The sequence below is a fragment of the Hibiscus syriacus genome, unplaced genomic scaffold, assembly GCF_006381635.1.
Source record: "Hibiscus syriacus cultivar Baekdansim isolate YM2019G1 unplaced genomic scaffold, ASM638163v2 tig00117034_pilon, whole genome shotgun sequence".
NCBI lineage: Eukaryota > Viridiplantae > Streptophyta > Magnoliopsida > Malvales > Malvaceae > Hibiscus > Hibiscus syriacus.
The window spans coordinates 11,054,917-11,070,936 of NW_024063533.1; the positions used below are offsets into that span (position 1 = coordinate 11,054,917).

A 16,020-nucleotide genomic window follows, 5' to 3' on the forward strand; every position below is an offset into this window, starting at 1 on the left:
GAGGGGTCAGAACGGTTTTGTGTTTAGGGAGTAAGGAGATTGAAAGATAGAAAATCGCACAGCAATTTAGAGTGGTTCGACTTTCTCAACCAAAGTCTACATCCACTACCTTAGCTCCTTACCAAGGATTTTCCAACAAATTCACTAATTTGTTCTTTCTTTTGAGGACAAAGAGATAACCTTACAACTCCCTAGTTTTTCCTGGCTAAACTAGAACCTTTCCCTAGCTTTTACACGGGATAAGCTAGAACCTTTCCCCTTTACAAAAAGATAAAATAAGTAAACAAGAAAACCTCTCTAAGGTAGGTGTTTACAAGATTGAGCTCACAAGAACAAAATATTTACAAGAGAAAGATGAAATAAGAATGAAAAACTCTTCTCTTGTGTTTGATTGCTTGGATAGTTATTCTCTTACATCTTCAAGTGTCCTTAGGTTGTATTTATAGCTTTGAATGTGTTTGAAGTCGTATATAGCCGTTGGGGATGTTTTGGAGCCGTTTGGATATGAGAAACAATTAATAAAACAGCTTGGAGCATGGGGGAATCGGTACCCCCTCATGGGGAATCGGTTCCCTAATTGCAATCTATTTTTGACCGTTAGACAGGGGGAATCGGTACCCCTTGGGGGGAATCTGTTTTCCCTGGGGGGAATCGGTACCCCTTGAGGGGGAATCTATTCCCCTTGGGGGAATCTGTACCCCCTGGACAATCTGATTTTTCTTGAAACCCTTTAAAAAGAAAATATTTTTGGCTCGATTAAAGCTCGAAATACTTTGTAAAATTGTTTCAAAATAGTTTAAGTATAAAACACAATTTTACACTTTAGTAAGGATTAAAATGAACTTTGAAAGACTTGGAGTAATATTTTGATATTCGAATAATTACATCGAATATACTTAGAAAATCTTTTGTAAATTCTTAAAATTCATTTAACTTAATTTGTTATATCGAAACATAAAAATGTTTTCAACACTAACTTATTTTATTAATATATGAGGGGTTTGTGATTTAAAGTTTATGTTATAAATTTTGGGTTTGGGTATGTGAGCACCCTTTTTTTAATCAGGCCATACCATGCCCACGTGAAGCTTCCAGCCATCCTATGCCCACTTGCGGCTGCCATTGTCACCCACTTTTAGAGGATAAGCTAAAAAATGAAAGCATCATCACGCTAACCAAGTTGCAGGATTTTAAAATATAAAATCAGTGTAAATTTGGCTATAAAAAGCCGAATGCATGTATTAACAAGGGGAAGGGGAAATGAGAGAAATACAATATAAAAAAACAAGGGGTTTCCCCTTCGTTCTTGTAAGCAGAAAATTCAAAAAGAAATAAAAGAGAAAATAAGCAATTTCTTTTGATATCCATTTCATTTCCTTCGGCAGTATCAACAACGCAATTCAATAGGTATTAATTTTTTTATTTATGTTTTTTGCATCCATTCTAAATAAATAGGAAAAAAATAGAGAGAGGTTAGGCTCAGTTACCTTAATCGGTCAAATCATATGGTGGCTGACCGAACGTTGGGAAGTAATGGGTTCCATAGACTGATGCCATTCAAAAGTTTAGGGGATAAAAAATCAAAACAAAATAGAAAAGGGAGTGTTTGGTTACCTAAGCGTCGAGTCTCGTCGGGGTTGGTCCTAGTCGAGTCCTGTGGTGATCGGAGGGAGGAGGAACGCTGATGAGTGACGATGGTTAAGCGGTGCTGGTTTAAGCTGATTTACGGCTTGGGTTTCAGCCTCTGGTTTCGTCGAGCGATGAAAGATGAGGGGAGAGGGGTGTCGAAGGCGGTCGTGCGTTAGTTTGGGAATGGTTTTAGGTTTAGTATAGAGGATGTTTTGTTCTTAGGTTAAATGTTAAGCTAAGGTTTTAAGATTTAGATAAAACGACAGTGTTTTGAATTAGAGTAATTAGTTCTTTAGCCGAGCTAGGGGGTAAAATTAAGAAAGCAATTTGCTCTATTTTGGGTTAATACAATTTAGTCCTCAGGTTAAGGTTTTTCGGGTTTCTAATCGCGTCTTTATATTTCATGCGTCTTTCATTTTGGTTATTCGTTATGTTGTTCTGAATTTTATATTAGTTTTATATTTAACTTGTAATTTTGTTAGTTGATATTTTAGTCCCTAAATTCGACAATTTTGGATTTTCATTCCTTTGTACATTTGGTATGCTTCTTTGGATAATTACATTTTAGTCCATCATGCAATTATGGGTTTATTTCGATTTTAGCACATGAAATGTGATTATTTGTGATACATGACTTGACTTTTGTTTAATTTATGGTCTTAGACTTAGATTTATCTACTTATTCATTTTAGTCATTATGTTGTTTGTTATTCATTTTCATGATAATGTGCATGTAAATATATTAGTATACAAGGATTAGTGTTGGATTAAATAGGTTTCATTTAGGATTAATATTAGATCTTACACATTTAGGTTTGAGCCCCTCGGTTCTTTAATTTACATAATCTATCACCGTAGGTTAGAAAAAGCCTTAATTTATTTTTATTATAATTAGGATTAAATAAATTTTTTCTTGATTGCATTGTTTTTAAAACTTAAGGCATTGTTCATTTATTAAGGAGTGAATAGTATATCCTCCGTGATCGTGCTCAGGGGGTGACTACTGGTAATTCCCTAAATAAGTCGACATCATTTTCAAACCACATCATGTTTTCTAAAACCGAGGAAATGTTCAGTTTTTAGGCACAATAGTTGTTTTCCCGCTTTTACGCTAAGGGGCGAATGCTATCAGTTTCAATAAATGAATACCTGCATCCTTAATGATTTTTAAATTAAATAAAGATCGAATTCAAAATTGTTGATTTTAAATATAGGGTAATCAACTAGGTACTAATTTTTGGATGCTTGTGGGGGTACTAATCCTTTCCCCATGTGTAATTGACTCCCAAACTTGATTTTTGGATTTTTGCAGACCCCAAAACTTGATATTTTATTAAAATAGAATGTTTTATTAAAATCACTCAGTTTTTACGGTGTTCCAATCTCACCTTAAATGATTGGTGGTGGCTCCTCACATTTCAAAACGATCTTCAAAGAGAAAACCCCTAAGTCGATATCAGTCTTTCCCCGCCCGGGCGAAAAACAGTGTCGACAGCTTGGCGACTCCGCTGGAGACTTTTGTTTTTTAAAAAAATTGAGAGTCAAGCCGCGAGTTGATTACCATGTATTTATTATTTGGAAATTACAAGTTCGATCTTGTTTAATTTATGGTTCATTATGTTCTTTAAAAAAAGGATTTTCTCTCTAGTTAATGCTTACACTTCTGTGAAATATTTATGATTGTTGCATATCATAGCTCTAAACCTGAGCTCAATCCCGATTTACCTAAGTAGGGAGAAACGCCACACCTCACGAGGAGCATTGGGCCTCCTTGTGTGGGTCTAACAAACTATCTCTAGAAAGCACCCTAAGTTGCCTATCTGGATATCAGTTCCGAGGTACGCTTTTAGTGGTGTGATCCCCTGAGTTGAACCCGATTCGCAAGTTTGTAATGGGCCAAAATCGGGTTCAACCTTAGCAGGTTGTAAAAATAGTTTGGGAACCTTTTCTAGAACCTATCCTCATATAGAGAACTTAGTAAGCCTACCCCGCTAGAGCCATATGGATAACCTTGGAGAACTAGAACGCATGCGGTTAGGACCATTAATTTCCTTTGTATGCTTTATTTTTTAGTCTCAACTTTAAGTAATATTTAAGATTATATTTTTTTGACTAATCATTTCAACTAACTTGATTCTAGTTGTCCTGTTTCTATTAACATTGATTTTCTTTTGTATGCTCTTATTGCATTTTTGCATGTATCATTGTCATATCACATCATTTCATAAACGGTATTGATTCCCAGATTACCTAGTTATTATAAAAAGAGCTTAAGGCAGTAATGTCTTTCAATGGGAATGAGAATGTAATTAGTGTTCAGACTTGGTTCGAGTACGGGTAGACACGGTTCAGAGACAGACTTGTAACTACCGAAGAATCCGTTTTGCCAGAGAAGGTAATTTTCTGAGCCTTGTAGCACACTCAGAGACTGAGAGAGCAAAGAGATGAGGCTAACTAGGAATTGGCACAGAGGCGAGCACATATTGAGCAGCTCAAAGCACATCTACTTAGTTTGGATGAGACTTCTTAGAACCCTTACAACAACAATGGGTTCCGTCTTCAAAAAGAAAATGAGATGTTAAAGAAGATGATAATAGAGCTAAAAGGAGCAGGGTTGATCCACTCATCCGCACAATAGATAACCAAAAAGGTAAATGAGGCCTTAAAAGCCAAGATTGCTGAGCTAGATGTTACAGTAAAGAGATGCCATTGGTGAATTCGGCAGTTAGAGAAGAGCCGACCATTGACTAATCCAGAACTTGGAACTGCACTACGGTAGACTTAAGACATTATTTAGAGGCAGAATGAAGAAATGGAGAGAGCAATGAATCAGGCTCGTTGTGTTGCTCGTCAAGTCTACAAGTTATCTGAATAAGCGGCATCCTTAAGAGTTTTTGTGATCCCAGAATCAGAAGAAGAAAGGCGCATCATAGGATTGATGATAGAGCTCGAGATATTACGGGATAGGGAAATATTCTACGTTTAGTTTCCATGTTTATGTACTCTCTTTGCCTAAGTGCTTAGACATTGTGTGTTGTTGAGTACTTTTTGTATAAACTAAGTTATTTTGGAATCAATATCGGGTTACATTTTCATCTCATATTTTGCACTCCCATTTTTGCATCTTTGCATTTGCATGTGCATCTTTTGCATTAGTATATACACATTGTGCAATACATGGTATATATTGCATCTCCACATGCATTAACCACGAATCCTGAATGTAACTCGTAGAGAATCTTGTGATAAAAGTTTTGAGGTAAGATAAAGTCACCATACTCATACCAAGAAAGAATTGAAAGTGACACTATCACCATCTAAAGATCAAGGCACCTCGTTAAGAATGGTGGGGCATTGAAGTGTAAGGTTCAGAATTTAATCAATTCTGGGGCATGGACATTCGATGAATGATGGGGCATTCTGATGCAAATCGAGAAAAATCATTTCAGCCACTAGAAAATTTGATGCACTCGCATATTGTCTTGTTTGAAATTCTTTTCTTTCTCTTCTTGTTAAAAAGTTTGTAAATCACTTGATAATTGAACATTTTAAGTAAATTTATACCTTCTAAGGTTATGAGCAATGAATAATTTTCAGACTCAAAATTCTTTAAATATCCATTGGATTAAAAGCTATTTTAAGAATCGAAGTTATAGATCTTTGACAAAATGACAAGATTAAAAACTGATAAAACAAGGACCCTTGACCTTACCACAGATGATAGATTCAAACCCCATATACTTCTCTTACAGGGACCACTATATCCTTTTCCTCTCATGAGGAAATGATCTAGAGGCTTGGTATTTAGATATGAATACAAGCTGACAACATGGGGCATCTCTTGTGTATGACATTACAAAACTGCATAGATTACACTTCTGTTGAAGACGTTCAGTGATGATCCTAATCTTCACAAATGTAACAGTAGAATAGATGAATTTAGTTTAGGTCAGTTGTTTGGGAACTGAACTCTAAGTGTGAGATTTCCTGACAAACAAAGACACCTAGACTATAACAGGTTCTTCTCGATGAGCTTAAGAAATTTTAAATCTGAATGCAAAAAAGCTAATAAATAATTATTATAGATTATACAATAAACTGAGCTATTCCGTTAAAGCAATTGGTTATAGAGGCAATTCAAAAGCCCTGATTTTATGAATAGATTGCATTCGAACCATGACATTATTCGGATACTCGGTAGTTCGGTGTTTGCTCCACTGTAATTGTCAAGTCAAAGATCTTGTGATGAGACGAACCCTTTAGCTAGCCCAATAAGGGAGACTATAAGGTATAAACAATAAAGCTAAATTCAACTAGCTAGACAATGGAAAATTAAATCAAATTGATATAATAATGAGTTTCGATGAAAATGGACTACGTGAATCGGGGAAAACTTGTTATAGTCAACCTCACACAAGCACGCATGAATTTTATGTTTAGACTGATGTCCCTGCATTACCTTTGTTAAAGGAATTCTATGAAGCTTGAACAAATGAAAAATTTCAGAGAACCGAAACAGAAGTGTTCTAGAAAGTCTAGTGATTGATTATACTAGTTGCGTCATTTCGTTCGCATCTGATTAAAATGTCAAGCCAAAGAAGAGGGGCATGTCTTAAGGTTCACAAAGACCGAAGAAGAAATGACATTTTGATGAATGAAACCTTAGAAACTTTAAGGAGCTAACCTGAAACCAACCCATCAATTTTGACATTTGTCAAAGAGGTATAACTTTGAAAGATTAAAAGAGTTGTTGGTTCTCTTGATATTTACCGAACTCATGTTATGTGATTTGCTTCAATTGTGAGCCTAAAAGAATGACATTTTTCTTAAACAAACTTTCCATATTTTGAAAATAAAAAGAAAGAAAACATTTTCAAACAGGACAATGTCTCTGGAGATTTTAGCCTGGAAATTGACAGAGGTCCCTCAGACCTAGAAGCTTAGAATCAGAAATTGGAGCAAAGAATTTGAATGTTAGGGAGCCATTAAAGCAGATGTTTACAAATAAATGCGATGGTACACCTTGGTGTGAGAGAAGAATGAAGACGAACAAATCAAGAAGAGAACCAAGATTTATTGAACACATTTTCACTACTATTAATCAAGAAAAACATGCATTACACACACATGAATTTACATCTTTGCATCAAACATCCATCATCAGGATAGTTGCATTCAGCTACATTTTACAGATCTTTCAAGAAAAAAAGAGAGTAAAAGACAACAAGACATTCTATGCAAGAGTGAGCAATCATCTTCAGATTCAACATTTCCAAACAAATTTTGTCTCGCTTGAGATAGTCTATTAAATACGAAGGATTTATTTCACTTGAGATTGTTTTTTCTTAAAAAAACTTTGTCTCGCTCGAAAGAAGATAGTTCATTTGACTCGAGATTTGTCTTGCTTGAGACAGTTTTTAGAAGACCTTTCATTTCACTCAAGATAATTTTTAAAGAATATTTTATTCCACTTGAGATGGTTTCTTTTGAAACAGAATATTTTATCTCGCTTGAGATAGTTTCACTTAAAACAAGAGTTGTTTCGCTTGAAACAGAAGATTTATTCGAAACAAGAAGATTTATTTCACTCAAGATTCTTTTTCTTAAAATAAGATTTGTCTCGCTTGAGACGATTTTTACTCGAAAGAAGACATTTCATTTGACTCAAGATTATTTTTCTTAAAAAAATATTTGTCTCGCTTGAGATGGTTTTTACTCGAAAGAAAACATTTCATTTTACTCAAGATTGTTTTTAAAGAAGATTATACCTCGGTTGAGATAGTTTCACTCGAACAAGAAGATTTTATCTCGCTTAAGATAGTTTCATTCGAAAAAAAAGATTTTATCTCGCTTGAGATAGTTTCAATCGAAACAAAAGATTTTATCTCGTTTGAGATAGTTTCACTCGAAACAGAAGATTTATCTCGCTTGAGATAGTTTCCCTCGAAACAGAAGATTTTATCTCGCTTGAGATAGTTTCCCTCGAAACAGAAGATTTTATGTGGCTTGAGATAGTTTCCCTCGAAACAGAAGATTTTATCTCGCTTGAGATAGTTTCACTTGAAACAGAATATTTTATCTCGCTTGAGATAGTTTCACTCGAAACAGAAGATTTTATTTCGCTTGAGATAGTTTCCCTCGAAACAGAAGATTTTATCTCGCTTGAGATAGTTTCCCTTGAAACAGAAGATTTTATCTCGCTTGAGATAGTTTCCCTCGAAACAAAAGATTTTGTCTCGCTTGAGATAGTTTCCCTTGAAATAGAAGATTTTATCTCGCTTGAGATAGTTTCTCTCGAAACGTAAGATTTTGTCTCGCTTGAGATAGTTTCCCTCGAAACATATGATTTTATCTCGCTTGAGATAGTTTCTCTCGAAACGAAAGATTTTATAAGAAACTAAGTTTGATTTTCAAGGTTTTCTTTACGAGTAAGTCATTCGGGCCATCAGTAAGTCTTTTTAGCATGATGCTTAAATCCTTCGGGTCATCTTAAGTCTTTCGAGCAAGATTATAAGTTCTTCGGGCCATCCATAAGACCTTTGGGCAGGGTGTTTTCAACGTTTTCGATACTTGATTAATCATAAATGGAGTTGAATCAGCCTCACTCGAGGGATCAACGTGACATGTAGGGGTTCCTTGATGACACCTAAGAAACTGAGCTTGATTTTCAAGGGTTTTTTAATGAGTAAGTCCTTCGAGCCATCAGTAAGTCTTTCGAGCATGATACGTAAGTCCTTCGGGCCATCTATAAGTCTTTCGAGCAAGATGATAAGTCTTTCGGGCCATCCATAACACCCTCGGGCAGGATGTTTTCAAATGAGTTTTTAGAAACTAAGCCTGATTTTCAAGGTTTCCTTATTGATTATTTCCACAAAAAAATGAATTTTGTCTCACTTAAGACAATTTTTACTTAAAACAAGTGTTGTCTCTTTTGATATAGTTTTTTTTCTCAAAACAAAAGCCTAAGTTTATTTTTTTGGAAACAAAGTTTGTCTCTCTTGAGACAGTTTCTCTTTAAATAAATTTTATCTCTCTTGAGATAGTTCCCCTTGAAATGAGTTTTTTTCGCTTGAGATAGTTTTTTCATCGAAATAAAATTTATCTCACTCGAGAGAACTTTTCTTAAAACAAGTTTCTTATTCATTTTCATCCAGATGTTGAATATTTGACAGGAATTCCAAAGTTACCAGAGGTTTCATTTCACAATTCCATGATTGAAGAAGAAGATTTCAGCAAAGAACCAATTCACGTCTTTATTTTTGAAAGAAATGGATCTCACCAAAATTCGAGGACCTTAGGGTCAATACCTTCTGGTACTTCAAACACAAATTACTGACACATGATAATCTTTTGCAGGTTTGAAAATCTTCAAAGAGAAGATAAACCGATCAAAATTTCCAGTAAAGAATTTGTAATGAAGAGATTGTTCCACTGTTTGCTAGAATCTATCACAGAAGGAGGTAGATCAGCACCAACATCTCATTCGATTCCATCACAGAAGGAGGTGGATCGACATTTTTATTTTCGCTCAAATCCATCGCAGAAGGAGTTGGATTAGTGTTAACTTTTATCTCGATTCTATCATAAAAGGAGGTAGACCAGCACCAACATCTCATTCGATTCCATCACAAAATGAGTTGGATCGACATTTTTATTTTCGCTCAAATCCATCCCAGAAGGAGTTGGATCAGCGTCAACTTTTAGCTCGATTCTATCACAGAAGGAGAAGTAGTTGGATCAGCGTCAACTTTTAGCTCGATTCTATCACAGAAGGAGGTGGATCGATATTTTCATTCGTTACATATGGAGTTGAATCATCAACACCTCACTTGAGGGATCAATATTTCCAGAAGAACCCGCGACTTGAAGAGAAGAGATTGAGTCAAAATGGTGCTCTATTATCTTTGCTTCATTCCCGTTTCATATCAATGAGCAAAGAAGGGCAGCTGTGAGCACCTTTTTTTAATCAGGCCATACAATGCCCACATGAAGCTGGCAGCCATCCTATGCCCACTTGCTGCTGCCATTGCCACCCACTGTTAGAGAACAAGCTACAAAAATCAAGGCATCATCATACTAACCAAGTTACAGGATTTTAAAATGTAAAATCAGTGTAAATTTGGCTATAAAAAGTCGAATGAATGTATTAACAAGAGGAAGGGGAAAGGAGAGAAATACAGTGTAAAAAAACAAGGGGTTTCCCCTTCGTTCTTGTAAGCAAAAAATTCAAAAAGAAATAAAAGAGAAAACAAGCAATTTCTTTCAATATCCATTTCATTTCCTTCGAGTCCTATGGCGATCGGAGGGAGGAGGAACGCTGATGAGTGATGATGGTTAAGCGGCGCCGATTTAAGTCAATTTACGGCTTGGGTTTCAGCCTCTGGTTTCGTCGAACGATGAAAGATGAGGGGAGAGGGGTGTCGAAGGTGGCCGTGTGTTAGTTTGGGAATGGTTTTAGGTTTAGTTAGAGGATGTTCTGTTCTTTGGTTAAATGTTAAGCTAAGGTTTTAAGATTTAGATAAAACGACAGTGTTTTGAATTAGAGTAATTAGTTCTTTAGCCGAGCTAGGGGTAAAATTATGAGATCACTCCGCTCTATTTTGGGTTAATGCAATTTAGTCCTCAGGTTAAGCTTTTTCGGGTTTTTAATCGCATCTTTATATTTCATGTGTCTTTCATTTTGGCTCTTCGTTATGTTGTTTTGAATTTTATATTAGTTTTATATTTAACTTGTAATTTTGTTAGTTGATATTTTAGTCCTTAAATTCAACAATTTTGGATTTTCATTTGTTTGTACATTTGGTATGCTTCTTTGGATAATTACATTTTAGTCCAGCATGCAATTATGGGTTTATTTCGATTTTAGCACATGAAATGTGATTATTTGTGATACATGACTTAACTTTTGTTTAATTTATGGTCTTAGACTTAGATTTATCTGCTTATTCATTTTAGTCATTATGTTGTTTGTTATTCATTTTCATGATAATGTTCATGTAAATATATTAGTATACAAGGATTAGTGTTGGATTAAATAGGTTTCATTTAGGATTAATATTAGATCTTACACATTTAGGTTTGAGCCCCTAGATTCTTTAATTTACATAATCTGTCACCGTATGTTAGAAAAAAGCCTTAATTTATTTTTAGTATAATTAGGATTAAATAAAATTTTGCTTGATTGCATTGTTTTTAAAACTTAAGGCACTATTCACTTATTAAGGAGTGAATAATATATCCTCCTTGATCGTGCTCAAGGGGTGACTACTGGTAATTCCCTAAATAAGTCAATATCCTTTTCAAAACCACATTATGTTTTCTAAAATCGAGGAAATGTTCGGTTATTAGGCACAATAGTTTATCTCCCACATTTACGCTAGGGGGCGAATGCTATCGGTTTCAATAATCGATTACCCTTTTCAAACTCTGCATCCTTAATGATTTTTAAATTAAATAAAGATCGAATTCAAAATTGTTGATTTTAAATATAGGGTAATCAAATAGGTACCAATTTTTGGACGCTTGTGAGGGTTCTAATCCTTCCCCACGCGTAACTGTCTCCCGAACTTGATTTCTGGATTTTCGCAGACCCCAAAACTCGATATTTTATTAAAATAAAATATTTTATTAAAAACACTCAGTTTTTACGATGTTCCAATCTCACCTTAAATGACTGGTGGTGACTCCTCACATTTCGAAACGATTTTCAAAGAGACAACCCCGAGTCGGTATCGGTCTTTTCCCGCCCAGGCGAAAAACGGTGTCGACAGGGTATAATTTTAAATTTATTTTTTATTTTAATTATATATTAATAAAATAATAATAAAATATATTGTGTCACAAAAAATTAATAAAATAAATTAGAATAATCAAACTGAATTTTTTTAAACTTTAGTGACCAAAAGTGAGAAGATAAATGAGTGATTAATGATGTAATTTACCCATAAAAAACAATTCCGTTAAGTTTTTAAAGGAAGAGTATCAAAATGAAACCTAAACTAAATATTAGATATATAATTTAAAAAAAATTAAGTTTAGGTACCAAAATGGAATTAAAGTAATAGTTTAGGTATTAAAAGTGTAGTTTACCAAAAAATATATTGAATAGTAGGATACTAATTTCGATTGCAGGCAAAGCATTTCACTAATCTTTATGACTTGCCAAATATTGTATACTAAATTTCAGTTGTTAATTCAAACAGGAATACATATCATATTAAAGTTAATTTACTCAATCAACAAGGTATAGTTACTTTCAAAGAGTACTGTGCCAAATACAAAAGACAAGGATCAAAGACGATCTTGCAAATAAGCTGAGCTAAACACAACCAATGCACAGATAGAAAGACCTAACAAAGGACCAGCGGGAATCGGTTTCCGAGTGGCTGCCAATCGTATCCCTATAACAGTAACCAGATAAGAAGAGACACACATATGGATAAGACCTCAAATTCAATATATCGATGTTTGCTAAAGATACATGAAATATATTGTGCACATGCAGCATGGTCATCATCAAATAAGATGAAAGGTAAACATATAAAAAGATTAAAAAAAGTAAACCTACCAAAGACAGCGGAGAAAAGGAAGGCAGACCCGAAACCAAGGGCATCACCAATTGCTTTTGTCTCTGGTGATTGCATAAGAAAATATGCCTGACCAGTACAAACAAACATTACAGATAAGTATTGCATTCTTGTAGTCAAATACATTCTATGTTAAGAGGAGACAAGGTTTTCATACACAAACTAAGCCCTAAATGGTCCGTATATCGATATAAGAATGCAAAGGTTTTACTTGGGAAATCCTTATGGAGCACAAAACAGAATAATTCATTTGAACCAAGGACGAAGTGGTACAATGACAATTGTATTAGTTTAAACGGTGACAGTGAGGAAATAGTGAAGAAGAATGTTAGCATTGGTGATTTATAAAATAGTTATACTTGCAGAGGGTATTATATTAAAGCTTATAAAGAAGCATGTCACAGATTAAATAAGATGTTTAACCAAGATTATCTATTCAATCTTGACTATGTGCAGTGGATTGTTCAAATAGAAAACCAATGTGAAGATGCTGGCAAAATTTGAGAAACATCAATGCTTTAAACTAACAGGAGTGAAAAGCTAAAGGATTAATAAGAAAAGAAGGAAATACGAAGGATGACATGGAGGCAACCTAGCACCCTGCAAAAAGAGGAAGAACCATAGGCCAACTCTTTTGTTTTCCCTAGTTCAATTCATTAGACTGTCTAGAGACGGAATGCATAAACTAATAGCATTCAATTCATATAACCACATAAATTCTAGTTACTTGAATGTTATAACTTTACAAACTCGGAAGTGATTGACTACTAGACAATATTACAGTTAGAGGTTGCAGATAACAATGACATAATGAAAACCAGAGAGTTGGTCTACAGTTGAAAACAAGAACTACTTAGCAGAACCAGGCCATCAAGTTATGTGACCCAAACTGAATAAAATATAACAACTTGACCGGATATTGCAGAAAATCCAGAAAAGCTTACAAGTAACTGTTCATGAAAGGATCAACTAATGGTGATTGAGCCTATCAAAATCAGGCACATGTACTCAAAAAAGATTGCTGAAGATGATAAAAACAAACACAGAGTAAGTGTCTAGTGACAGAAGAACACGCCTCAAGTAATGCGGAGGTTTCAAGGAAGGAAAAAGGGAAATTCAGTGAATATGAGAAGAAGAAACAAACAAAAACTTTGATTTATATCATACAAGATGAAACAATTTATGACTTGCTTAATAAAGACCAAGAAAACATTCAAAATAATACCTGGTAGCTGAAGAGCTAAGACAAAAAGGCTCACGTGTTAAAAGAAACCCAACTTCTTTGTTAACACACTCCAAAAAAAAAGGAAACAAACTGGAAAAAGAACAATTAAAGTTAGATTTGTACTGTGAAAAAATGGTAAGACAACAATTCAGTGGTGTCTAGCAAATGCTTTAACAGGATTGGATTAACAACCTAACGCAGGAAACAATAACATATCTCCTACAGTAAGACCAAAAAACACTTTAGCCTGAAATAGTTTAAACATATTTACAATGAATCACCACTTAGAAGAGCAAAACCCAAATATATCTAGATTAATAAAGTTGTAATGATGTGAGATAGTAACAGTGGGATCCATCTTTCAATGTACACTAGAAATCAATGAGAAAAATAGGACTTGCAAATGAAATATGAAGAAACAAAACGTGGAAAAAGATAAAAATAAATTGGAGCAGTGACACGAAGCACATGATGACTATGACAGCGTCCATGTAAACCTGTAAATTCTAATTTTGAATCGGAAACGCAACCCGTGACCATTCTGAACCTAAACTAACCAGAACAAAACGTATCTGGAAACCCAACATGATTCGAACCCGAAATTATTTGAACAAGTAATTGGAAATGACCTAAATCCGAAATCATCCGAATAGAAAAAACCTGACAAACAAATCCGAATGCCATTGCCCAAATATGAAATAACCTAAATCCGATATGACCCAAGAAATTTTAATCCTGAATTGACTATACCCAAGTTAACCCGACCAAACCAAAAGACAGGTGTAGGTAGGCACATGCAAACCAAAATCAATGTCAAAAAGATAATAAAGCAAGCAAAGCAAACTCACAATCACAATTACAATAATTCGAACAAAAAATTGAGTAAACCAAAACCGACAATGGGATTCTATAATTGAATGTTGAATTCATTTTCAGTTAATGCCAAATTACAAACATTATGGAAAGCAGTAGGGAGTAAGGATTCATCAAAAGCATAGAAGTTTTCAAAGGATAAATTAGGAATAACTTGAAAACAGATAAAAAATTTGAAAAAAAGGAGAAAAGAATGCAGAAGAGAAGAAGAAACTGATATTATTAAACATACAGATGTCATAAGAGCAGCTCCAGTGAGGCCTCCAAAGAGAGATCCTTTGCTCCCTGATTTAGTAACTATAAGCAAGTTTGAAATTGAAAATTATGTCAACATAGTTGTTAATTATTACTCAAATGATGATAAATGAAAGGAAAAGCGAGTAGAGAGAGAGAGAGTACATGCAAAGACACCGCCAGAGAATAGAAGGATTCCATAGGTAGCGGAAGTAAGTGAAGCAAACTCCTGTAGCTGAGATCTGCAGCAAAGGCGTCTTGGAGAGGTTGAACCGGTGTTGGGTTTTCTCAAACAAATGCGTTTCCCATTTTCAGGACTTATGGATGGAAAAATTGGGTATTGGTTCGGGAACGAACCCGCCATAACTGCGGTGATCGCCGGCATTTGAACTACTGACGTTGCCGAAGACAATAACATATCTTTCACCGGTCGGTTTGAATTTCAGTTTCTCCACACATATCAATAAACTTTATATTTTGACAACTCTACCGTTTTCTATCTCGTGATGGCTTGTTACTTTTTACTAATTTTTAAATTATCAAATAAATTTTATTAATATTTTTAGGGTAAAGTACGCCTTTAGTAACTAAATTATCAATTTTATTTTTTTAATATATAAACTTTAATTTATTTCAAAATTATACCTAATGTTTACTTTTTTGTTTTATTTTAGTATCCGTAATTAAAAACATGACAATACGGTTACACGTGACATTTTTTAAGGGTAAATTAAGTTATTTATTATTTAATTATCTTCTCACTCCTATTTTAATTGATAAAGTTTAAAAAATTTCAATTTAACTACCCAACTTTCAAATTGCTCATGTTTTAATCACTCAAATTTATTTTATTAATAATTTTTGTGATATGACCTTTTTATTACTATTTATAATTACAATGAAAAATAAATTTGAAAATTAGAATGATTAAATGAAGAGTTTGAAAGTTAAGTAATTAAATTAAAAAATTAAACTTCAGTAGCCAAAATAAAAGTGAGAAGATAATTAAGTGATTAATGATGAAATTTACCCATAAAAAGTGTCATTTGTAACTAGAGATGGTAAACGGGTACAGTTTCGTGGATTCCGCACCGCATCCGCTCCAATTGGAGCGGGGATGGGTATAATTTTAGCGGGTAGTAGGCGGGTGTGGATTTATAAAGTGGTACCCGTCGTGGGTGGTGGGCGGGTAATGGGTTTGAGACATTACCCGCCCCGCATCCGCCCGCCCCACATCCGCCCACCCAACTAAATATCTATTAAATTTTGGACCATTATGAATTTAGGTGTAATTTTAGAGACTAATTTATAAATTTTAATATTGTATAATATATAACATATAATTTATCCAAATATTAAGGATATTTAGTCTTTAATTTGGTCTTTAATTAGGAAAATATTCGGCTCTTTGATTAAACCCATAATCCCACCAACCACGCCACTTTCCATGTTCTTTAGCCCATGCTGCCCATC

General features: G+C 34.3%; 1 protein-coding gene across 1 annotated transcript; it reads right to left on the minus strand.

The window, feature by feature from the left end:
* Positions 1-11,754: 11,754 nt before the first annotated feature.
* On the minus strand, positions 11,755-14,950 carry LOC120196428 (protein FATTY ACID EXPORT 4, chloroplastic). The gene is made up of 4 exons (XM_039198238.1): positions 14,713-14,950; positions 14,546-14,610; positions 12,197-12,284; positions 11,755-12,029 (listed from the first exon to the last, which is right to left on the minus strand). The coding sequence occupies exons 1-4, from the start codon at positions 14,930-14,932 to the stop codon at positions 11,920-11,922; spliced, it is 483 nt and encodes a 160-aa protein (XP_039054169.1). The 5' UTR covers positions 14,933-14,950; the 3' UTR covers positions 11,755-11,919.
* Between the last annotated feature and the right edge of the window lie 1,070 nt (positions 14,951-16,020).